This window comes from Pan troglodytes, chromosome 17 (genome assembly GCF_028858775.2).
Source record: "Pan troglodytes isolate AG18354 chromosome 17, NHGRI_mPanTro3-v2.0_pri, whole genome shotgun sequence".
Taxonomy (NCBI): Eukaryota; Metazoa; Chordata; class Mammalia; order Primates; family Hominidae; genus Pan; species Pan troglodytes.
In genome coordinates, this window is record NC_072415.2 from 56,327,448 (window position 1) to 56,353,810 (window position 26,363).

General features: G+C 45.1%; 1 protein-coding gene across 28 annotated transcripts in view; it reads right to left on the reverse strand.

The window, feature by feature from the left end:
- Positions 1-881: 881 nt before the first annotated feature.
- Positions 882-26,363, reverse strand: part of LOXHD1 (lipoxygenase homology PLAT domains 1) — a 179,742-nt gene continuing 154,260 nt past the window's right edge. For 17 of the 28 annotated variants that reach the window (XR_010151913.1, XM_016933625.4, XM_016933621.4 and 14 more), the window contains 4 exons: positions 12,799-12,969; positions 8,851-8,983; positions 7,419-7,577; positions 1,079-1,779 (listed from right to left, as the gene is read on the reverse strand). Coding sequence is in view for 26 of the 28 variants with exons in the window: in XM_016933625.4 (XP_016789114.4) it covers positions 1,299-1,779; positions 7,419-7,577; positions 8,851-8,983; positions 12,799-12,969 (944 nt within the window). In the remaining 2 variants the exon portion in view is untranslated. Of the gene's footprint in view, positions 1,048-1,078; positions 1,780-7,418; positions 7,578-8,850; positions 8,984-12,798; positions 12,970-22,263; positions 22,503-26,363 lie in introns of those variants that run through there. The other 11 variants (XM_016933623.4, XM_054672174.2, XM_063795627.1 and 8 more) reach the window with 4 other exon arrangements.

Sequence of the window (26,363 nt, forward strand, 5' to 3'; positions counted from 1 at the left end):
GATCATTCCCCCTGTGTTACAGATAAGGAAACTGAGGCCCAGAGAGAGAAAATAATGTGCCCAAGTTCTCACAGTTGCAAAGAGGCAGAACGGGGATTTAAACCCAGGCTGGTTGCCCCCAGAGCCTGTGCATTTAACCTCTCTCTGAGAGATCTCTGAGAGGGGCCTGAACTTGCCTCAGGGTCCTGAAGCCTCACTGCGAGTTTAGACCTTTCTGGGACAGAGGATGCAGGGACAGCAAAGTGGCAGAAACACTGGTCCTGGGGTGCCCTCCTGTAGGGATATTTTCCAGCCTGACCCACCTTGTTGCTGTCCTTTTCTCTACAGGAAAATCAGAAGTTAGGTGCTGAGCTCTGCGAAGTCTTGCTGTGACTTTGTGACTGCTGATCAGGGAGAGTGTGTGTGCATGTGTGAATCTGTGTGGGTACTCAAATGTACAGTTCTCCTGCTGCCTCTCCATCAAGGTCACATTCCCCTTGAGGGTATAGACCAGGTCTTCACTTTGTTCCCAAGCCCCTCTCAGCTCTCAGTCCAAACCTTGCCCACAGAGAGCCACAGGTGATAATCACCAAATAACCTCAATGACCCTGCTTTCTCTCCCGGCCTTAGAGTGCCAGTGACCAGGCTGTTGCAGGTGCCATCCCTATCACCTTTGTGTCCAGTCCTGACTGTGTTAGCACAGGCTGGGATAACCAGCAGGCACTTGCCAATGCGTTCTCTGTAAAGTGATGGAAAGAATTATCTACTTTTCACAGGCTCATAAATCCCCCGGCAAAACACTTCTTCCTGAGGTTTTTCTCCATTTGCCACTGGATTTATTGAAACTGGGGAAAAGTATACACTTCTTAGCAAGCAGATGCTAAGATGAGTTCTTTATAGGATATGGTTGGTAATAATTTAATTAGCCCAGCTTTTTTGGGGAAAAGTGTTAATTAGTTTTTGCTTAAAATACACCATCTTGATGGCCTCTGCTTCTCCACTTCTATCCCCTGGGTGAAGACTCAATTTCTCATCCACACTCTGCAGCAAGTCCCAGCCTGGTCACTACTGTTATTACAGAAAAAGGAAATACAAAAAATTATTTTTGGGCAGCCACAGATTATGACACATGCTAATTATTATCACTGTAGGTTCAATAAACTGGGGGTAGGGTGGGGAGCAGGACCCCATGAAGTTCTCAGTGGCCTGCTAGCCCCCAGTGCCAATGCTAGAGGCTTTGAAGGGCTGCTGACCGCCAAGGTGGAGGGCAGAAATGTGAGATTGGGGCATCTCAGTGAGAGGATGGGGGCCCTAGCCCCTCAGACAGAAGGGAAGAGGTCTCTCCAGGTGAGTCCATCCCCCCGCTTCTTGTCCAGCCACCTGCCGCAGTTGAAGATGGTGGCCACGCCGGTGCTGGTGTTGGTGACCTCCACCTTCTCCACCAGCCAGCCTGAGCAGTAGCCACTGCTGTCGTGCTCCAGGCGCACCTTGCGCAGCTCACCCAGCTCCAGCGTCTCCAGGAAGAAGCGGTCTGTGCTGCCCCGCTCGAAGAGGTTGCGCATTTTCTGCTTCAGCTCCCGCTTGCCTGTGTCTCCGTTGGCCCCAAAGATGGTCACGAAGACGTTGGCATCAGTGCCTGCCCCTGGCTCATAGCCTGTTGTCACGATGACTTCGTACTTGACGGGCACCAGGCTCTGGACCTTGCTGGCAAAGCTCTCTGTCGTCTTGGTAACCTCGAATACCTTGAAGTACTTCCTCTTCCTCTTGAGGGGGATGAGGCAGTCGCAGTTAAAGAAGTACCTGGCAGAGAGGTGGGAGAGTGGAGGGGTAGGGGCTAAGCAGACCCCAGCCGAGGCTGCTCCCTCCCCCAGATCCCCTTGCTCATCTATAAATGATCCCTTCCCAAGGTGATGGGATATTGGAGCTGGAAATGTTGGTTTAAATGTGAGTATGGATTCATGTTTAACTTAAAATTCACCATGGACGGGCATCTCCATTCTTCCAGTTGCTTCTTGATTCTTCTACTTCTTTTTTGCCCCTCATACTCCATGTCCAATCCATAAGCAAATCCTGTTGACTTTATCTTTTTTTTTCTCACCATCTTGGCCAGGCTGGTCTAGAACTCCTGACCTCATGATTCACCTGCCTCAGGCTCCTAAAGTGTTGGGATTACAGGCGTGAGCCACTGTGCCTGGCCGACCCTATTTTTAAGATATATCCAGAACCAGCCCACTTGAAAACTGTCTAGTATCTATCTGCCCTCCTGCTACTTGGGTCCAAGTCACCATCATCTCCTATTTGGAAATTATCAACAGCCTCCTAACTGGTCTTCTAGCTTTTTGCTACCTGTGGCCAATTCTCTATGAAGCAGCCATGTGATCCTATTGAGACATAAGCCCAAGTATGTCCTTCCCCTGCTCAGAACCCTTCAGTGGCTTCCCATGTCAAGTAAAAGCCAAAGACTTTACAACGGTCTGCAAAACTCCTCATGATCTGACTCTCCTCTTCCTGTGTTTTCCTTTATTCATTTTTATGTATTTTTAATTTTTATTTTCTTTAGAGACAGGGTATCAATTTGCTACCCAGGTTGGACTGCAATGGCGCAATCATAGCTCACTATAACCTCGAACTCCTGGGCTCAAGTCATCCTCCTGCCTCAGCCTCCTGAGAAGCTGGGACTATGAGCATGCACTATCATGCCCAGCTAATTTTAAAAAATATATTTTTGTAGAGATAGGGTCTCACCATGCTTCCCAGGCTAATCTTAAATTTCTGGCCTCAAACAATTCTCCTGCGCTGGCCTCCCAAAGCACTAGGATTACAGGTGTGAGTCACTGCACACAGCTGTGCTTTCCTTTCTCACCTGTCACCTGCTCTTTTCCAAGCTCACTCCCATCTGCAGATACTCTTGCTCCCTTAAAGGGACTGGTTAATTTTTGTACCTGGTGTTGTCACCTTTAGAGGGAGTTGCTGAATCCAGAGTGACAATTTTAGGCAAAACCAAGTGGAAATATGACTATTAAATGTACGCTCCCAGATCCCTTACACTTGGCTGAGTTGAACAAAGAGTTTGTATATATACGTATGTGTGTGTGTGTGTGTGTGTGTGTGTGTTCATGGACTGCAGAGTACAAAGGGAAAGAGAAAGTCCTCTATCGAAGAAGCCATCACAAGCAGAAGCAAGTCTAGAGCCAAGAGAATGGTCTTGGACCAAGAAGTCCTCCCAAACCTTCTCTTGCACATCCCCAATTTTAGCCTCTGGGTAATGACAGTGGGTTCAGGAATTATAAAGGAAAAAGCCAGACAGCATGGTGGGAAAATGCTGCACAGGATGTGAGAGGGCATGGTCTGCCCCAGCCCTGCCACCTACCATCTGCGTGACCTTGGACAAGTCACATATCCTACCCAGATCTTGATTTTCCCATTGGCGAAGCTGGAGGTTTGGACTGAACAATTGCTATGGTTTCTTCCCACTCCAAATTGCTAATATGCTAACACCTTTGAAAACAAGCTGTCTCGGTGCTGGCTAACAACTTCAGGAATGCAACACTGAAAAGGTGTGCCCAATGGTGCAAAATCAAACCCTATTTTAGATGAACATTCTTAACAGAAAAAAACAAAACAAAACAAAAAAACACCTTTGGTTTTTTGCCTGCTTACACAACTCCAGGACTTTGCATTCTTGAATCTCATTAGCTCCCACAACAACCCTGGGCATCATCCTCCCATTTCATAGGAGGAGGAACTGAGACTTGAAGAAGAAAAGTCACTGCTTAAGGTGACCCAGAGCCAGAGCCTGCCTGGCCCTGAAGAATAAGCCATTTAAAGACATTTGCAGGAAATCCTTATTCTGTTTTGAGATCCTTCTTCCCCCAATTTATCACTGGATAAATTTGGATTGTTGTTACATACTACAATTTCTTAGAGGAGGAGATACTTGCATTGTTTTAAAATTCTCTTAAAATGTATCTCTTTATGCATATGCCCACTAATATGCATCATTCTATATAAATACAAAAATCATCTGATCATATACATACTTTTCTAAACGTACTTTTTTTTGCTCCCTCTTTGCTTGGCTCTCTTTCTTTCTCCTTCTTCTCACTTCAGCATCGCTTCTCCTCAGATAACCCATGTAACAGTTGAGGGTGTAGCCTGCCAAATTTCCCTCCATTTCACCCAACCCTGCACAGACCCACGTGTACATAGACATATGGGGATGTCAGTGTTCCCTTTACAAAACGGCATCACATAAGACATGTTTTCCTGTGTCTCGCTTTTCTCACTCAATAATACTTCCTGGGAATTGCTCCAAGTCATCTGGTATGTATTTAATTCATTATTTTTGATGGCTGAAAAATATTCCCTGGTGTAGATATAAGGAAATGTTTTCTGATAGACATAATTATAGGATCACCAAAATGTGGGCCCTGCAGACTTACACAAAGCTCTGGCTTTGGAAGGACACTCAGCGGGCTGCTCCTGCTAGAAAGGGGGGAAGGTGTCCAGCCAGAGTAAAGGCAAAAGCAGAGAAAAATGAGCAGAAAAAAGTGATACATATTCAAAACTATGTATAAGCACACATCTGTGAACATTGTGTATTAGAAAAATCCCAGAGAGAATGGGGTCACCAAAATGCTCATCATGGTGGCCACCTCTGATGGGCAGGGCTGTAGGGAATTTTTACTTTCTTTTACATACGTTTCTGTATTTGAATTTTTATGGTTGTGTATTAGATATGCTACCGGGATAAACAATAAAGGTGTTTTCAGTTAAAAAATAAGGTCTTTTTGTATGACCTTTCACCCAAATCCTGAGGCTATTAGTGATGAATGAGAACTGGTCAGGAAGGTCAACAGCACACTGCAAAAGAGGGATCAGAATGGAAATAGCTGTGAGATGGACATTTGGAGTTATTGTGTATATGAGATATTGAGATTAAATTCATTTGTAATTCATGTAACTCCAAATATGGCTAACATGGTGGCAGGAAAGGAATTGTGGATGTTACACACAGTGTTAAGCAAGTGGTTTTATAATGCAGAATGTAGGTTCCTTCTAGAATGAGGCCATGTGAATTGTCACCACGATTAAACATGCCTGCAAAGTCCCCCTTCTGGACGAAGGTGGTATTTCTGCAGGCGACAGGTTTTCATCCAGCAGAGACCACAGGCTTGAGAACTGCAGGCGACAGGTTTTCATCCAGCAGAGAACAAGGCTTGAGAATTGCAGGTGACAGGTTTTTATCCAGCAGAGACCACAGGCTTGAGAACTGCAGGCAGGCAGGGGTGAGCTAGGGCATGACTTCAGAGAGCTCCTAGGCTGACACCCCTGCCATCGTCCCTCTACCCTAGACCCTATAGAGCATCCAGCTGTCCTCCCAAAGGGCAGCGTGAAGCACAAGGAGGTGATGGGTAACTGCTGGAGGCCACACAGTTGACCAGGTGACAGCGCTAGTATCCAGAGGCCTGGACCCCCTGCAACCCCTTCACTTCAGGAAGAGCCCCTTCCCCACAGATATCTCTTCCTCCCCCCTCCAGCCCTGGTGACAACAAGACAGGCTGCATTCCTGAGGCTGGAGGGAAAGATGCTTCAATTAAGAGCAGCTTTTTCTTCTGCAGGATGGAAAATTCTACAACTCAGGCCCAGGACTGTGGGGCAGGAAGCTTACAGCTGGGCCTTTGCCTTCCTTTCCTCCTAAGACAGGAAGGTGCCAGGTGGTGCTGAGAACTCTCTCTCGGCCAACATTGTGGGTTTAAGGGTAATGTGAGGGTGACTATTTTATTTTGTTTTGTTTATTTTGGGAGGTTTGCAGATGAGCAGTATCAGCAGACACAGTCCTTGTGGATGGGAGGTAGTACTGAGCCATGGAAAGGGCTTAGGCCTGGCCCTGACTTGCTCAGTGAGTCATTCTCTTTTCTGGGATAGTCTCCCAGCTGTCAAGTTCTCATCAGTACTGGTCCTAGCAGCCACATAGAGCAACTCCTACAGGATTGATTGTACTTGAGCTGGGCTTTCTCTAAAAGAGCAGCAAATAATGCCATAGCTCAAGAGGGAAGTTGCTATGAACAGAGTTGTATCTCCCCAAATTTATACATGGAAGCTGGAACCCCCAATGCCATGGTATTTGGAGATGGGGGACTTCAAGAGATAATTAGGTTTAGATAAGGTCATGAGGGTGGGGCCCTTATGATGGAATTAGTGCCCTTACACAAAGAGGAAGAGAAACCAGAGCTCTCTCTCTCTGCCACGTGAGGACACAGAGAGAAGGCGGCCATGTGCAGGACAGAAAGAGAGTCCTCCCAGAACTCCACCATGCTAGAACCCTGATCTCAGACTTCCAGCCTCCAAAGCTGTGAGAAATAGCTTTCTGTTGTTTAAGCCACCCACTCTCTGATATTTTGTTATGGCAGTCTGAGCAGAGGTCAGAATCTCTTCTGCCAAATTCCCAAGGAGTTGCTTGGTCTGGGGGAGCCAAATCCAGGGAGCTGCAGGTTGGACAAGTGTGGCTTTGAGAAGCTTGGGCTCCTGAGGGCCAGAGCCCATAGCCGAGGGCTCTGCCTAGGTCCAGCCTGGCTGCCGCTTCTGTGCAGACAAGGGCTACCTTTCCTTGTGCAGGGAAGGCTCTAGGGTGTGGTATGAGCAGGGCCAGCCCCAGGGAGAGGTGCAGATGTGGGAGGGTCCACGGTGGTTCTGGCCCTGTGAGCTATGTACTCAGCTTTCACTTACCCTTTGGCAAGCCTTGACCTTGGATTCCCCTTTCCACCCTCCCCTGGCTCCTTCTCAGCACCTTTCCTGCCTTCCAGAGCCTCAGGGCTCTTCCTGGCTTCCAGCTTGGTTACCAAGGGGTTTTAATTAGACAAATTGATGACTGTGACTATGTTGCCCAGGTAACTAAGACCCTTAATCTTCCAGAAATGTCTGAGTCTCCAGAAGGCTCTGATGAGAGAATGCAAAGCCCCTTATCTGGGGTACTGTGAGGCAGATGGACCATTGGATTACCCTAGCTTGTCTCTGGTCCCTACTCTGCCCACATGGATGGTGGGTTTTCACTATGACCGTGTAAACAGCAGGCTTCAAAACTGTGTTTCTTTGTCATTTTAGATTGAGGGAAGGGGAAGGCAAGGAAAGCCTCTGCTCTCTGGCACTGTTTGACTTTCTCAGTATCCTTCCAAGGAAGCATCCCTGGATCCAAAGACTAGATGCACCCTAGGTCATCTGGCCTACTCCCCTGCCTCTGATAGTAGGTGCACAATCCAGATAGCTTCAGAAGCATACAGCTGTCTCTTCCCTTCCTGCCTTCTAGGCCTCCTGAACAGGGTAATCTTGACCTTGAAGAAGAGACCTCATCACACCCTGCTCTCTTGCCCATGGTCCAGCTCAGTCCCTGCCCCATGCTGAGGGAGTGGCACTTCCTTGGGGAGAGGCTCAGTACATACACATTGCCGTACTCCATCTCGGTGATGGTGATGGTCTTGACATGCCAGACAAGTTCTCTCTTGGGGATAAACCGGTCTTCCCTGGCAAGGTGGCCCACACAGAGGGAGGCAATGTCCCCCAAGTAGATGCTGTCAAACTCAAACGTGTCTGTGGTCCCCCTGCAGGAAACAAAATTGTGGTCCATGAGCTGCCTTTGCCCACTGAAGCAGGTAAGCATTTGTCGGGGGCCTGCTGCATTCCAAGCAGTGGGCCAGGGAACAGGGATGGGATGGCAAGCAGGAGCTCATGGCAGTCCTGGAGGCTTTGAGGGGTTCAGTTCAGTTTGGGACCAAGACAATCACGATGAAAAAGCCCCACTAGCTGCCTGGCCTCAGCACCAAAGAATGGTGACATCGTTATGCAGGATGGAGATGGGGAGGGTGGTGAGACTTGGAGAGCAGAGGGAGGAGGGGAAGGGAAGAGTCCCCTGTAACAGACATGTCTTAGCAAAGTCATAGGTGGGAATAGTGGGGTGTGGAGGTGCAGATATTTCTGGGGGAATGCTGGCTTGGGTGAAGTTTGGGTTCAGGGAGGGAAAAGCTAATGGAGAAGGTATGGGTGCAGGCAGCCTGTGGGGGTAAGTGCCAGTCTAAGGTGTCCAGACTTCATCCTGATGTAGAGATTTGAAGAAAAGGTTGTTATAAATGGAATGTCTGTGCCCCAGTTCCCCCAAATTTATATGTTGAAACCTATTCTCCAGTGTGATGGTATTTGGAGGTAGGGTCTTTGAGAGGTGATGGGGTCATGAGAGCTGAGCCCTCATGAATGAGATTCATGCCTTTATAAAAGGGGCCCTGGAGAGCTCCCTCCCCCTTCTGCCATGTGAGGACACAGTGAGAAGATGGCTATGAACCAGGAGGCAGGCCCTCACCAGACACCAGATTTGCTGGTGCCTTGGTCCTGGACTCCCAGCCTCTAGAACCGTGAGAAATACATTTCTGTTGTTTCTAAGCTACCAGTCTGAGGTATTCTGTTATAGCAGTCAGAATGGACTAAGAGAAAGATGTAGCAGAGTTAAGGGGGAGGTGGAGGCTGTCTCAGCAGTCCTGGAGAGAGTGAGGAGATGAAGTGGGCATCCGAGCAGTTCAGAGGTGCCTCTGATGGAAGGAGGTGTGGTCCTTGTCTACGTAGATGTGGGGCAATGTTTGGACTGAGTAGCACTGTCCATCCACAGGGTGGGCTCCCATTAAATGCAGTCCCATGCTTTCCCTTTCACCATTGCCTGTTTAGCCCCTGGGTGCTTGCACAGGATTGGCACACAGTAGGTGCTCAGTAAGTACTTGCTGGTTAGGCCCATTTGTGTACCTATGGCTCCCACCCAAGAGGGAGATTCTTGGGGTCCTCCCTTACCTACCCACTCCCCACCACTTCCCATGGGCCTCCCCTTCCTACTTCCTAAAGGCCCGCTGCCTAGAAGAATTTTCCACGAGAAACTCTTTGGATCGGTTCTTCCTGCCCTCCAGGATGAGCCAGACGTTCTCCCTGGTTTCGCCTCCGTTGCCCGTTTCTATGACGATCTCGTAGGCTGTAATGGAGGAGGTGGGGGAGGGTCAGCACAGGGGAAGCAGTGCCCGTCTTCAGGGCGGGAGCAAGAGGGTCACGGCCTCCGGTCCTTCATTTGATCTTAGGCTGCAGCCTGGGGTTGGGGGAGGCAGGTTAAAATCACCACGATTGAGGCGTTGTAGGTAGAATCTGCCCGGATTCTGGGGCTACAGCGAATGCTCTCATTTTATTTATAGTAGCAACCTCTTTGCAGGCAAATATGGGAGCCACTGGGAATGCAGCAGGAGGTGGGGCTGAACATTCAGCTACAGGGGTGAGATGCAAAATGGAGATTGGTGCTGAGAAGGGAGAAGAAGTGGGGCCCAGTGCAAAAGCAAAGGGGAAAGACCCAGGCAGGCAAAGCCACCCCGAAGACCCTTGCACTTGCTCCAGCAAGCAGTCTCACTTGCATCTTGTCTTGGTGTCACTCCATCTCACCCTGCTATTCACTCAATCATGTCTGCACAGGTGTGCACTCCTCCAACACTGGTTAAGTAGGTGCCAAGTGCCAGGACTGGACTAGACCCTGGGTGACACTAGAACTCAATCTCTAGCCCCAGACACAAACACGGACTGTACCATATGACAGAATGTGATAGATAACCCTGTAAAAAAGAGCCAAAGTACCGTGGGGTAAGAGGAAAACCTGGCTCCCCATTTCCTCCCCACCTTGTGTCCTGGTACTTTCTCTCTTTCTCACTCCAGCCACTCTGCCTCCTAGCTGCACCCAGAGCACTTAGGTGTGCTCCTCCCTAGAGCTCTGCAATGCTGTCCTTCTGCCTGGAGTCCTTCCCTCTTTCCCTCTCCCTCTCCCACCCATAGTGGCGTGGCTCACTGACTCACCTCCTTCTCATCCTTACTCAAAAGTCATGTCTCAGAGATGTCTATCCAACCACCCTAATTAAAATTGCTACCTGATCCCCCTAAGCCAAGATACTGAGACAGTGTGACATGTGATCCAAGCTCACTCCCCAGGGACCAGACCAGGGATGGAACCAGCACTTGGAGGACACAGTAAGTGTCTGGCTCGAGTGTCCCCAGACATAGACCCCTTGCTGCAGTACCTGAATGACTGACGGTCTGGGATTCTGGATCCAAAGGGGTAGCTCTGTTTCTGTGCCTTTTTCTCAGAGACATGATAAAAATAATGAAGATGAGAGATGGCCATACCTGTGGCTCAATGTAGCACCAATCCCAGCCCCTCAGCCACCCTTTTGCCTCTGTAACTTTTCTCAAGGAGAAATCTCTGCTACCTGAAACAAGTAGAGTGAATCTAGGCAAAGAGACAGGCAGCCTCTGATAGAGGAAGAGATCCACAGAAAGTGCATCCTTCTGCAGTAGGGAGGGGTTCTGCAGCCCAGGGCAGATTCCAGCCCAGAGACCCAAAGCCATCCCAGCAAGGGAAGTTGTACCATTGCCTTCTGCTTTCCCATGGGAGGTGATGGTCTATTCTGCAAACAGGTACTGGTGAATTCAAAGAGGGATCCTGGGTGTGGTTAGGGAAATGGTTTGTCAGAATCAGTGAGGGAGGCACGGAGCACTGGGAACCTGCATATCACCCTGATGGACTCAAGTAGGAGGTGTGAGAGATGATGCGGGTGGGGTTTCCTACATGGATTGAAATGAATTCTTTCCTAGTGGTCCTAAGGATAAGGTAGAGAAGCAAGGTTTGTAATCAAGGACATTTAGGTAGATTAGAAACACATGTTGCTAATCACATCGGTGGTCTTTTGAGAGGAAGTTTCAATCAGCATATTTTCACCTTGCTTTCTTTCCCACACGAAGCGGCTTGATAAAAATGTAGAAGGCTTGATTCCCAACTTTGTTCACAGGTTGCTGGGAAGGAACAGATGAAAGAGGATCAGGAACTTGAATATTCAGGGCAGGTAAACGTGATGAGCCCCATCTAACAGATCTCCCGTGGGGCCAGCACACCCAAGGACAAGCCCTACTAGAGGAAGGCTCTCAGTAGTCATGCAAAGGAAGAAGCACATGGAAGTCACTAGCATAAAGGGGCCACCAGCAAAGCTACTGTGGGCTTAGGAGGCATGGGTCGTAGTTTGAAAGGCAAGACAGGAGAGGAGCGAACAGATCCCCGTTGAAATCTTGCCTTCATCCTGGGCATGGCATCTGCAGAGGGCAGCGAATGAGTGATACAGGTTGTACCAAGAGGGAAAGGGGCAGGATGCAGGGAAGATTCAGTGTCACATTGTTCAAGGAGCTGCAGAATAAACAGATGTTTAGTCTCGAGACAAGAACTACAGGGGCATGTGATGGCCATGGAGGAATGCTAGGAGCATAGTTGGGCTTCTAGTGGACATTTGGATTTTACTATCTTACGTTTCAGGACCACTGTTTACGCTGAGGAGCTCCTACCATGTGGGTTGGATGGAGCTGAGAGTCCTGGGCCTGCCCAGTCAGAATCCTCCCCAGAATCCTCCTAGAGGATCTGTGTATGGAACTTAAGCAGGGAGATGCTCTCTTCCCTTCCATGGAAGCTATTAAGCTGAAATGGTGTGGGATTGGAGCTGCGAGCAGCCAACTTCCACAATGGAGAGAGTCTGTACTAAAACAAAGTTGACACATGGGAGGAAACAGAGTTGAGAGGAGAAGACAGAAAGAGACATACTGAGACCACGGGAGCCTCTGGAGACAGCCAAATCTCGGCTACAGCCACCCAAGACTTCCAAGTTCTGGGAGCCAATATATTCCCTTTTGCTACAGCCATCTTAGGATTGGGTTTCAGGTACATACAACCAAGAGTCCTGACCACTCCTGAAATTTTCTGTTTGACTCCATTGGGACTACCAAAGGAGGGATGCTGCAATAACATAAATATGAAGATGGATTTTCTAGCTGAACTGTCTGGTGAAGCAAGCAGTGACTGTTCCATCCCTGGGGAGTTGGCCTGCAAGCTGGACTGTATTTTGGCTGGAAGTGTTGCAGGTAAGGCTGACTGGGCAGCCTTAAAAGGCTTCAAGAGTGGGAGCATAGGGAGTGGGAGGGGCTGCAGAGAGGAAGACATTGGCCCTGCCAGAGGATGTCCCAGAGAGAGATACAGACAGAAGGAGCTTGGGTCCCTAAATCACTCCGTGGAAGACCTCCCGCCAAACACACATACTGGACTGGGTATTATAGGAGTGAAAAATGTTTTGTTGTGTGAAGACACTGAGATTTAGGGGTTTGCCTCTTACTGAAGCTAGTGCTGCCTTAATAACTAAGATTGGAAAAATCCATTTCTTATGTCACGCTCTGCCTTTGACAAGCCTCTTCCAATCTGTTGGGCCCAGACCCTGGCATCTGTGAGAGGCACATCTCCCTCAGCTTTGATGGCCATCCCCTCAGGATCAATTACTCTTCCCCTTTAAATATCCCCTGAGGAAGGGACAAAAGGAAAGCTGCTGCTGGAGATACTGGCTTCCCCTGCATTCTGTTTCTAGGAAGCATTGATTAGGCAGCTGTTGCCACAGGCATCAGTTGGATGATGTCCATGTTATAAAAATAAACCAGAGAGAACTCCACACCAAACCACCCAGCTCAGCCTTCAGGTCAGGGTCAGCTTGTCCCCAGTGGGTTTTCCTGCTACCTAATTAGTCCCTGTGATTCTGAGCCATGAGCTGGCATCAGTGTTTCTTAGCAGTTCCAGTTTCACCAAACAGCATTTAGGATGTTTCCTCATGCATATCTCCATATTATTCCCTGCATCGGGCACCTGACCCCCCTCCAGCTGGAACGGTGTCTTCTTATTCCAGCACCATTCCCTGCCTCCCTCCTGAGCCAATGCTCTCCCCCACATACTGGTCTCTTCCAGCTCATCATGGATCTTGTTGTTGGCACAGGCAAAGTCGCGGACCGTCTGCCCGTCACCCTCACTCTTGGAGAGCCAGCAGTCGCACTGGAAGTGGAAGGTCTCATCACGGGAGTTGTCCTTCACATCGACATAGCTCAGATGCCAGCTAGGAAATATCCCTGTGGAAAAGACACCATGGGGGCTGGAAGCTGGACGTGCCTTCCCTCCCCTTTCAGACTTCTACATCCCCACAACCCATTGGCTGTGTGGCCCTGGACAAGTTATCTGTCCTCTTTGGGCCTTGATCTCCTTGTTGATAAAGTGAGGTGTTGGGTTAGGTGGTCTCAGAGGGTTCCTCCAGCACAGAGGATATAATTTTTGCAAAGCCCTTAACTTTGGGTTCATGAACCCTAGAGGATCTGTGTATGGAACTTAAGCAGTCCATGACCCCAAGAAATTGTGCTGTAATTATACATGAACATTTTACCAGGGAGAGAGCTCATAGCTGTCATTAGATTTATAATTGAGATCTCTGACCCAAAATAGAACTTTCTGGAGCTCACCAAGATGAAGGATGACTTCTATTACTTCCTGACACCAGTATTTACTTAGTCCATGCCCATTATCCTTCCAGAATCAGTTCAGGTGTCAACTCCTCCAAAAAGCCTTCCCTGATGTCCCCTGATCACCTGCTAGGCCTGCATCAGGTGCTCTCCATGCTCCTATAGCCCCCTGCATCTGCCGTAGCCACACCCTGTCCACCTTGTGTTGTCAGTATTTACATGTGTCTCATCCTCCAGGCCATGAGCTCTTGAAGGCAGGGAGTAGGTCTTACTTGTTTTCGTTTCTTGCATGCCTAGCATAATGACTGGCAAGTAGCAGTTGCTCAATGAATGCTGAATGAATTAATGTGTCATGACTTGGCTAAGCTGTTCAACAATCATAGAAGAAATCCAAAGCTGCTATTTCTTTTGGGTATGTTGCTAATATTGAACACATAGCTGCCCTTGTTATAATTGGCAGGGCTTCCCTCGGAAGTGTGCCCACCATAGCACAGCTATCGAATATGAATTGATGTGCACTTGCCTGCATGGTGTAAATAGCATGCATGTGACAGCTGCATACTCTTTATACCATGCACTGGTTGAGTTACTCTCTTCTCTTCAAAGTCCTTGAGAACCCTTACAACCAAAGGACCCCAGGCAGGAGGATATCCCAGTGGTTTGGCAGGTTACTTGCTGCTCATTATATGTCCACAAGGAAACTCCAAGTGTCTTAAAGCACAAAGAGACACAAAAAGATAGACACACACTTGCAGTCACCCAGATCACAGGGGACACATGTTAAGGCTCAGCAGGGAATACACATTGGCGGTCCTGGTATAGCATCATTCCAGGTTGAAAAAGTACTTCTTATGTTTTGTAAACACAGGTCTTCACTGAAGTGGAAAACAGCACCAATAGAGTTAAGCTAAATTTTAAAACACTTCTGTTGAGTTAAACAGTGAAGTTACTTATTTATTTATTTATGAGACGGAGTTTCACCCTTGTTGCCCAGGCTGGAGTGGAATGGCATGATCTCGGCTCACCGCAACCTCCGCCTCCCAGGTTCAAGCAATTCTCCTGCCTCAGCCTCCCAAGTAGCTGGGATTACAAGCATGCACCACCACACCTGGCTAATCTTGTACTTTTATTAGGGACAGGGTTTCTCCATGTTGGTCAGGCTGGTCTCGAACTCCCGAACTCAGGTGATCCACCCGCCTCAGCCTCCCGAAGTGCTGGGATTACAGGCGTGAGCCACCTCACCCGGCAGTAAGTTATTTTAACAATAAATTTGTTTTTTAACTCAATTAATCTTTCAATTTTTCTACATTAGGGCCAATTCCACCTGTAAATTTGCAAAATGGCTGCTTTCTGAGATGCTTCCTGATAGTGTCATGAAGATGAGACCTTCTGCCTCAAGTGCAACTGCTGGCTGTCGAAGACTGAACTACTTAGCAGCCTCAATGCATTCAGTCTGGAAATGAGGCAGAGGAGACCTGCTGAAGCAGTGCTCAAACACTTCTGAAGTGGAATATAGGAAGGAAGAGACAGGTAAAGAGAAAGGCAGAGAAAAATGCGACAAGTTGATGATTTTATTGGAAGGTGTCCAGGTGGAAGAGACTTTTTGTCCTCCTCCCACCGTTCATCCTCACTGTGTGCATGTGTGTGACAGAAGACACACACACAAACAGATTCTACTATCCAGCTCTTAGACCGTTTGATTGCTACAGACCTCTGGAGTGGGGCCTAGGCATCATTAGTCATTAAGGCTCTCCAGGTGATCCCAATGTGTAGCCAAGGCTGAGAACCTGGGCCTGTATCACTATCACCTGGAGGGTTTGTTAAACTATAGGTTACTGAGCCCTACTGCCAGAGTTTCTGATTCAGTTTGCGGTGGGGTCCAAGAATGCCCATCTCTAACTAGCTCCCAGGCGAGGTCAACGCTGCTGGTCCTAGAGCGACACCTTGAGAACTACTGATTCAATGTATCAGGACCAGAGTCAGAGAGGTCTTTCTACAGAATCACAGCAATAGGAAATCAATGGGAAGTTTGAACATGTGATTGCATGCGTGAGTGTGAGCATGAGTATGCTAGTGGAGGAGGATGGCATTACCTGGAGACGTGGGCCATCACGAGATTTTTTCTGTTGCTGGAATGCACCATTTATCATGCTCTACCCTACACAGTTTTCACTACACAATTACACTTTCCGGGCTGCAGCCAGAATGGTGACAGAGAAAAACAGTGAGCTAAGGGGAAGGGTGGATTCTGGGATGGCTTTACCTTTATCCACATATAATTCATTGCCCCCACTGCATGGATGAAGACAACCAGAATAGGAGCCTGTCTGGCCTGGGTTGCCCTGGTGCTCAGTGGCAGGTTGCCTCTCTTCCCACTGTGGCCCCCTTTCCCCCGTCCTCTCAAAAATTGGCATTGTCTGACCCCATCCACAATTTTCAAATTAGAATTCCTCAAATAAACCCCTTCCATGAGCTTTGTGCCTGCTGCTCACTTAATTGCCTTGTTTTGGAAATTTTGGGTGTGATTGACAGGGATCTTACCATGACTTTCTCCCACTAAGAATCTATGAAACATGCAACTAGGAACAGGTGGCTCTGGCAGGCTGATGTCATGTGTCTGGATTTTGCTGATGATGACAGCAGGATAGTAGAGAGTAGACAGCAGGATAGTAGACTCACAGGTACAGCATGGCTAACTGAGTGGCCAGCACTAGCTGCATGGTGGATATCCTACTTGGCCTTAGCAGATGTATTAGTTTGTTCTCATGCTGCTGTGAAGAAATACCCAAGACTGGGTAATTTATAAAGAAAAGAGGTTTAATTGACTCACAGTTCTGCATGGCTAGGGAGGCCTCAGGAAACTTACAATTATGGCAGAAGGCAACTCTTCACAAGGTGGCAGGAGAGAGAATGATTGCCAAGTGAAGGGGGAAGCCCCTAATGAAACCATCAGACCTTGTGAGAACTCGCTCACTATCACAAGAACAGCATGGGGGAAACCACCCCCACAATTCAATTATCTCCCCCTGGTCTCGCCTTTGACACTTGGAGATTATTACGATTATTGAGATTTGGGTGGGGACACAGAGCCAAAGCATATCAGTAGACCAAGAAGGAACCATCTGAAATTGACAAAGAATCCATTGCTTTACAAAGTCTCCTCTTTTAGGGTTCTGCTTTATTTTTTTACACAAAAGTAACAAACACTCTACACTATTTGACACCTTTTACTCACAGACAAACTATATCAAAATATAAATACGGACTCATTCTTTTTCATAGTTGCCTGGTATTTCATTGAATGCACGTATCACCAAATTATTTATCTTGTCCTTGTTGATGGGTAATTAGTTGGTATCCAGGCTTGTACTTCTATACACAATGCTATAATATCCTTCCAAATGCATCATAGTAATCTTTTAAAATGATATATCAGATTTTGTCACTTCTCCATATAAAATCCCCCAATGGCTCCTCATCACTGTCAGAATAAAATGCAAACTGCTCACCAAGGACTATTAGGATTGACATGATCTGGTCCTTTTCCACTCCTCTGATTTTATTTCATACTACTCACAACTTCACTTACTCTGTTCCAACTACACTGGCCTTCTTTTTATCCCTTGATATATGAAGCCCTCTCTTTTCTTAGAAACTTTGCATCTACCATTCTGTCTGTTTGGAACTATATTCCCCAGGTTCTGAATGTCAACACCATCTCATCACTGAGATGTCAGATCAAATATTCTGTCTTTGAGAAAGACTTTGTTAACAACCCTATTTGCAGAAGCTTCCTAATCCCCAATTACTTTCTGTCAATAATGATATGTCCATCTCACAATCTGAAATAAGTTTGTCTTTGTTTTCTCATATATTGTATAGTTTGTCTTCTTCCACTAGGTTGTAAGCCCCTTGAGAACAGGAGCCTTTTGTAACCTATCCACCTCTATATTTCAATGCCTGGGACAGTGCTTGGCATATTATTAAATAAGTGTTTATTGAATGCATTAGTGTGCACCATTATTGAATAGGGAAGAATGGTGAAGTTTTAAGAGTGGATGGGAAAAAGAATTCAAAGCCCTAGCAGTGAGTGGTGGCCTGTCCTAGTAGAATTGATTATTTTGTCCCACAGTTTTGAAAGTTTACTTTAAGAAAAAGGCTTAGAAACTGTGCAGTGTGAGGTCTCAATCTTTTCAGGCAAGAGATGACAGTCTCTGGATGGGAGTGAGACTGGCAGCTGCTCCCTAGAGTTTAACATGCCATCTCTGCCTGTGGTTCCCCAGTGGCTTTCCACATCTGATGGGACAAAAGGGCCCAACTCTGTGTTTACATATTTAGGGCCTTCTTCAGCCTGACTCCAATCATCTTATCTCTCACCTCAATAAGGAAGAGCCCTTTTACAAATCCCCTAGCCCAGTGAGATGGATTTAAGCATCCCTTTGGCATTTCCTTTCTCCTCATTATGGCACCCAGCTTTCCCTTGCCTTAAATACCTGCCTATTGTCCTCTGGACAATTTAGACCTCACTTCCTCTGCAATGCCCTCCAAAATCCCCAGGCTCTCAGCGTTTTTTGCTTGTCCATTCTCTTGGCCATGAGCACAGACATCTTGAGAAATCTCTGCTATTCAGGTCATGACTATGCCCTAACTTTTGTGGCTGGTTTTATTTGTATGCCTGACGTCTCTAACGAGATTTTAGGGAATGAGAATCATATCTTAGGAGCTCTTAATTGTATCACAGTGGTATAGACTTAGCATTCAATAAACATAGAACTGATCAATGATTTTTACTTTCTAAAGTGAACTGTCAATTCTTTGCTCCAGCACAAACCACTAAAAATTCTTCTCAGGTAGTCAGATAATTTTCTTCACCAAGCAACTCCATTCTTGACAATAATCTTTGGCAAGCTAAGGATTCATCTAGGTAACTCACATTTCTTCAGTAAGATCAAAAAATGGTTTGAAGTAAGATATGGAACCATCACAGAGCCCTAGCTGTGGATGAATATGAGAATCTAGCTATTATTTTTCCACAAACACTTTTTCACATACGTTATCTAAGAGGCCACCCAGAGCAACACTCTGGGATCTGGCAGATCAGGTTGCAGTCTCAGCATATCCACCAAACTGAACACGTTATATCCCCATGCCTCAGTATCCTCACTTGTACAATGTGTGGATTGAAATAGATGATTTCTGAGGTTCTTTACATTAGGCTGGTTCAAAAGTCACTGTGGTTTTGGCAAAACTGCAATTACTTTTGCACCAACCTAATATTTCTATGATTTATATTTTTCTTTCTCCTTTTTCTCTTTTTTTTTTTTTTTTTTTTTTTTTTGAGACAGAGTCTCTCTCTGTCGCCCAGGCTGGAGTGCAGTGGCACGATCTCAGCTCACTGCAAGCTCCGCCTCCCGGGTTCACGTCATTCTCCTGCCTCAGACTCCCGAGTAGCTGGGACTACAGGCGCCCGCCACTGCGCCCGGCTTTTTTTGTTTTGTTTTGTTTTGTATTTTTAGTAGAGACGGGGTTTCACCGTGGTCTCGATCTCCTGACCTCGTGATCCGCCAGCCTCGGCCTCCCAAAGTGCTGGGATTACAGGCGTGAGCCACCACGCCCAGCCATGAATTTATATTTTTCAAAAGAAAACACATAAATTCTTTCTTTCCTCAGAGCTTAATTTAACCAAAGAAGGCAGGAAGAACAAGATAAATTAGAAAATAAATACTCTGGTTATAATTTGTTCAGTATTATAAAAGCTATCTGGGTAATTGGAATTATGGAGAATTAATCATTTGTCTTGATTTTCCTCTATGAACTATATTTTATGGTAATCAAATAGCCTGAGGGACTTTTTTTAACAGAAAAATTCTAGCTACTAAATGAATAAGAAATGAAAGAATTAGAAAATCACCATTTGTAACCTTAATTGATCATCACTGGATGAGTCCATTAGATGAAGAGTTATGAGGAAACTTTACAGTGGAGTAATCAGGCTGGCAGTCCCTGTATCCACTATTCAATGTTAGCACCAATAATAATGGGACTTCTGTGTACTTCATATTACATCAATAAACGGTATTTCCTCAATACATTGTATTCCTCACAGACTTACTCAGTATACAGTACTGAGGAAATTTACATATTTTCCATATATTCCATATACAATATTAAGAAAATTTACATATTACATAGTATTGGGAAAATTCGCCATGGAGTGGAAATTGAACAATACAAATAAATCATTGTTAAGTATGATAGTGGTGGTGTAATTTTGTAAGAAACTCTTCATTTTAAAAAGAGATCAGCCTGACCAACATGGTGAAACCCTGTCTCTACTAAAAATACAAAAATTAGCCAGGTGTGGTGCTGCACACCTGTAATCCCAGCTACTCAGGAGGCTAAGGCAGGAGAATCGCTTGAACCTGGGAGGCAGAGGTTGCAGTGAGCCGAGATGGCGCCGCTGCACTCCAGCCTGGGTGACAGAGTGAAACTCCATCCGTAAATAAATAAATAGAAACACACTATGTTTGGGGTGACATGACATGAAGTTTAGGATTTGATTTTATATCCCCCAGCAACCAAAAAGAAAAAATTTTAAAAGGTATGAACAATACAGCTGGTGTGACAAATTTCAATAGTTCAAATTTGACAGTTCAATAATCAATAACTGATTCAATTGTGAATCACTAATTCATAATTCTTGAACTTGGGTGATTGCTATGTGGAAGTTTATTACACTATTATCTTCACTTTTGTGCATGTTTAAAATTTTTCACTAAAAAAGAAATATTGAATAGACAAAAACGGTTGAAAGGTAGATTCAGAGGAAGAGAAGATTGCTACGCTTTAAGTTAACTAAGCATTTGTCACCTGATTTATATGGTATTTGTTCAGAAATCCCCATCTTTATTGTAGAAGACTCTCAAACAAAATATATTTTTCCTCATACGTGTCTATGCAAGGGAAGCATAAGGTATCTTGAAAAAAAATTAAAATAAACATAAAAAGTGTGGCATAGAGAGAGTCTAAGGACATGTTTAGCCATCTCAGCTTGTATTAACATTTAAACTTCCATCTCTGGAGGAGAAAGTTACCATTAAAAGGAAATTGGACACAAAACCTGGACTTCTCTCTCCCTCCCCTGAACCTAGTATCTCAACCACATGGGCTCAATAAGGATACAGAACGGCCAGTCACAGTGGCTTATGCCTGTAATCCCAGCACTTTGGGAGGCCGAGGCAGGTGGATCCCTTGAGGTCAGGAGTTTGAGTCCAGCCTGGCAAAAATGATGAAACCCCGCCTCTACTACAAATACAAAAATTAGCCGGGTGTGGTGGCACACTCCTGTAATCCCAGCTACTCTGGAGGCTGAGACAGAAGAATCACTTGAACCTGGGAGGCAGAGGTTGCAGTGAGCAGAGATGGCCCCACTGCACTCCAGCCTGGGCAACAGAGTGAGACTCCGTCTCAAAAATGAAACAAAACAAAAAAATAAGGATACAGAAATCTTCCTTTTCTTGATGAACCTGAAGACCTACCAGTGATATTATCCTGGTTTCAGACCCAATGTCTGTTGAAGGGGAGGAGGGCCACTTCTTTGCCTACAAGGGGAAGAGGATCACATCAATGACTCAGGATTTCTTTAAACCCAAGAGCCATTATGGGTCCAAGGCAATCAGATAGTTTTTGGTTATCCAAAGTGGTGGTGGGGTGGGGTGTCAAGCTCTTTGGGAGGCTGGCATCTGAACAACAATAGTAGCAACCAGTCACAAGGTTGGAGTGGTTTAGAGCTGTCCACGGTGCTGAACCCGCCTCTTTCAGATTTTGACCGTGAGGAGATGGAAGGAATTGGCTGATTGGAGTCACGTTTTTGCATAGTAGAAAAATGCATCAGGAAAACTAAGAAAGTCTGGATATGTGTGCAATTAGTGTCTTGGGGGTGGGGGTAGCTGGCATTGGAGGACTTAGTCATGAGTCTGAGTTTCATGGCCAGGACTCAACTTTTTAAAAAACCACTAAGGCACAAGGAACACTGATTCTGGGGAAAACTGAGTTCCCTATAACTGAAGCATAAAAAGACAGGGAAGGGTCTGAAAGAGAAGTATAAGTATAATTAAATTTTATAAAAATATATTAAGTCCTTATTATATTATAGGCAATGTGATAGGCATTAGGGAAAGAACATGAACAAGATAATGGTACCTGTGGAGCTAATGCTCAAGTAAAAGAGACAGAATACACATGTAGTTACAAATATGTCGACTGTTCTGGGAGTGGGCTCAAGCAAGGTAGGGCAATAGGAAGAACTTTCAGTGAGGAAGTGAGAACATAAGAGAGCTTCTAAACCACAGACAGGCAGATATAATCATGGCAGGATGCATGGTGGGAGTTAGGTCACAAGGCAGAGGTCACAAGGCAGAGGTCTCAGTGGCTGGAATTAAATGACAATTGCAGAGTGGGATCACAAACTAATCTACAATGCCTTTCAGTTCTAGGTTTCCCCTCTTTTTCATGCCTAGGGGAATAATTGGTTTCTGTGCCCCAAGTTATTACCAAACTAATTTCAGGGCTGTGGAGACCCCAGTTGTAAAAGTTAGGAGCAAGGCCTTGCTAAACAGATCACTACTTGACATCAACTTTAGTGTTAGGACTCTGGGCCACCCAGCCTTGCTATGCCTTAAGCTGCTGCAGTTAAACCCTGCTGACTCTAGGCTCTCAGATGGGACTGCACTCTGATATGGTGAGATTAATCTTGGTCCAGTGGCCTTGAATATTTTCCACCCAGTAGCAAATCCTGAGGCAGACTGTTTATATTGAGACTCTAGGGAAGTCTTTACTGTTCCCCAGAAGGTTCTTCCCTACTATATTATTTTCCTAGGCCATCAGAAAAATTACCACAAACTTGGTGGCTCAAAATAACAGAAATTTATTCTTTCAGAGTTCTGGAGCCCAGAAGTCTGCAGTCAAGGTGTCAGCAGGTCAATTCTGTCTCTGAATGCTCTAGAGAAGAATCCTTCCTTGTGTCTTCCTAGCTTTGGTGGCTTCCAGCAATCCTTGGTGTTCCTCAGCTTGTCACTGCTATCTCCAGCTCCAATCTCTACCTCCATCTTCACATGCTCTTGTTTCAGCATCTTTCCATGTTCTCTCATCTTTTTATAAAGACACAAGTCGTCATTGATTTAGGGCCCATTCTAAATCCATGGTGATCTCATCTCAAGATTCTTAACTAAGTCTAACTGCAAAGATCATATTTCCAAATATTATCACATTCTGAGGTTCTTGGTGAAGAAGAATTTGGTGGGTGGGGAACACTATTTCACCCATGACACCTACCCTTGGATAATTACAAATGCTTTAACAAGTGTGTCTGATATAATTGTTGCATCTAGAAACCCCTCAGTCACCTACAGGGGAGAAAGATATATCTGTGGAAGTCTAGAAAAGGATAGAATTCTGGACCCATCTATTTAGGATCCAGAAGCTGCTACAAGCTGATGTTCAACATTAATTTACTTATTCATATAATTGTTAAATACCTACTAAGTGCCAGGCATTAGGCATATAAATGTGAATCAAAATTTCCAGTCTTGAGAGACTCAAAAGTCTGCCAATTATGACTGGCAAGACAATTACAGTTCAGTATCGTGAGTGCTAGATATAGAGGTATGAGTAGAGAAGTTTAGGAGCACAGAGTAGGGAGCATCTAACTTCATTTGGGATAATCAGGGAGCTTCATGGAGAAGGTGAAATTAATCTGGATTTTGAAGGATGCATAATAATTTAGCAGGGGAAGGGAATTGCAGGTGCAAAGTTATCTCTTGGGTATCTATGAATGTCTGTTAGCTTGGGCAAAAGATGTAAGTTACTTCATGCAAGGTGAAATTTAAATAAGGGCTGGAATGAAAGTTTAGAGATCTAGGAAAAAAGAAGAGAGAGTAACAAAGAAAACCTTTTGAATGAAAATAGCTAATCTTAGACCCTAGTTTCTGAAAACTTGAATGTACCATGCCATTCTTTGGATGTGTCAGAATAGTCAGGAATAAAGACAATTCCACATTACAAAAAGGACCAGAGAGCAGAGAGAGTGAGGCTAGGTGAAAAAGATTTCCTGACTTTGTGTGTGGTGTGTGTTTGTGTGTGTGTGGCAGGGGGAGGAAGCAATGAGGAGCATTTTTGTCTAACAAACATAAATCCACAAATTACACAAAGCTGTTCATCTCCCCTTCCTTTCTCCCTATTACATACAGTGGCTTAAATATTTGGCTGTACAACGACATTTTAAAGCAACGGATTCTAGAAATTTGCTAGGGAGAAATAAACATTTTAAATATTTTGAATTTCTTTGCTGTTTGGAAACAAATGCGGCCTCATGTTTCCTCTATTAAATTTATGTCCGGGAAACTATGGAGTAGGGAATTGACACACCACATCTTGGGATTTCATGGCCAGTGAACAATCTTCAGCATTACAGAGTTTCCCAGATGTAAATTTCCTCCCCAAGCACATCCCACTTTGGAAGTACAAAAGATGGAGGTAATTCCTTCCCCTTCTCTTTTCTTCTTCCTCCTCCTCTTCCTTCTTTTCCATTATCTCACCTCAAATGTTGAAATTCTTGGGAATCTGCTCTACACCACCCTTGCTTTCCTCAAGCTGCACTTTCTCCATAGACTCTGTTATTCACTCTTTATTGATGACTTTACTACTCTCTCTGCACTAACAACTTTTAGTTTACTATCTCAGATCAATCTTCCAACTAGCTTTCCTCCTGAGGTCCAGACCCCACTGTTACTGGACATCACAGATGTCACTCAGGCCTTCAAATTAAACTCATCAAGATGAAGAAAGTTCTCCAGCATCCTCATCATTCTTGTTCAGGTCTTCTCAGGCAAACCTTTAACAAGTCCTCTGCCTTAAATATTTCTCAAATCGGTCTGCTTTTTCTCCATTCCCACTGCCATCATCGTGCTGCAAGACATTCTCCCACCAATTTCTTAATCATCTTTTGAAGTTTATTTTCTTCTCCATCTAACCTACCTCCCACAGACACTACAATGATCTTCTCTGAGTGATTCCTGTTCTTGAGATGCTTTGATGGCTTCTCAGTACACTCAGGATAAAAACCCAATCCTTGACATGGCTTATAATATTATGCATGGCCTGGTTCCTATCTATATTGTAGCTTCCACCCCTATTCCCTATTTTGTAGTCATTCTGGATTTTTCTTTAATTTTGGGAACATATCAAGATTTTTTCCTGTTTTAGGGCTTTTATATTTGCTATTCACTCTACCTCACATGTGTTCCTTCATTTTGAGCGAACACCACACTTTATCTAATAGCTACTCTTATTCATTCCTGAGGTTTCAGCTTAAATATCCCTTCTTCAGGAGGGTTTTCTCTGAGTCCTCGGACTAGCATCCTGTGGACCTCCATTTTAGACACACATCATTATTTAAATTAATTACTTGTTTAATACATGTAGTTTTTGCTAGAAGGTCATCCAGATGACCGGAATCTTGACTGCTGCTCCCTACTCTGTCCCTAGCACTGAACACAATGCCTAACAGTAAGTACTCAATGGATATATAGTTGATCTTCATTATTCACATGTTCAATCTTTGTGGATTTGGCTATTTGCTAAAATTTATTTGTAACCCTAAATTAATAGTCATGTGGTCATTTGTGGACATATGCAGAGTGGCAAAAAATTTTAGTTGCCAAATGCCATGCACGTTCTCAGATGAGGCTGAACAAGGCAACACTGCCTTCTTGTTTCATCTGTCATGCCATAAACAATTGTCCTTTTCATGGTCTATTTAGTGCCATGTTTTCACATTTTTGTGCTATTTGTTAGTGAGTTCATTGTTTTAAAATGGCCCCCAAACATAGTGGTTGGTCCTCAAGCTGAAGTGCTATTTAGTGTTTCTAAATGCAAGAAGGCTGTAACGTGCCTTCCAGAGATGATACATGTTAGATAAGCTTCACTCAGGCCTGACTTATAGGGCTGTTGGTCATGAGTTCAATGTTAATGAACAAACAGTAAATACTAAGTAAGATGTCTTTAAACAGAAACACACATAAAACAAGGTTATCTATTGATCAGTTGGTGAAAATGTTGTAACCAGAGGCTCACAGGAACCTAACCCTGTGCTTCCCTTAGGAGCAATGGTTCAGTGTTTGCGAATTCAGAGTTCACAGCAACATTATAGGGAATAACTACCGTGAATAGTGAGAGCCAGCTGTAATTGATTTGTTAACAGAAATAAACATTAAAACCGAGGGGATTGTTAGGCCTGCAAAGGACCTGGACTGCTCATTTTGTCTCTGAAGAGGACACATCAGGTAGGAGGATGAAAACAAGAAAGGGGGAAACTTGCGTGTCACTAAAGACAATCATTATTCCTGACTCCTGAAATGTGATTACATGACTTTTTCATCTCCCCTTTCTTTCTCCCTGTTACATACAGTGGCTTAAATATTTGGCTGTATAAGGACATTTTTAAGCAAGGGATTCTAGAAATTTGCTAGGGAGAAATAAACATTTTAAATATTTTGAATTGCTTTGCTATTGAGAAGCAAATGAGGCCTCATGTTTCTTCTATTAAATTTATGTCCAGGAAACTATGGAGTAGGGAATTGACATACCACATCTTGGGATTTTACTTTTTGAATCTTCTTCTCAAATATATGAGCCTTTACTTTCCTAGATGGTTTGGAAGGAAGGGTACAGTATGGAGGCAGGAATGGCTGAAAGGACTCTGGAAGGTTCATCCCGAGAAACAGGCTGAGACAGAAGGTATGGCAGCAACAGCGGAAGCCATCCAGGGAAGAAAGGGGTTAATTAGGTGGAGTTCAGATTTGGATAAGATGGAGTTGCAGGCAGGAAGCAGAGATGAGCTCTGATCTTGGATCCGCAACTCTCTACCTTTTATTGATGTGAATTGGGGTTGGAATGCATAGTAATCTGGACCAGCTTGTCAAGCATCTGGATGTTTGTAGCAGGCCAGGTTG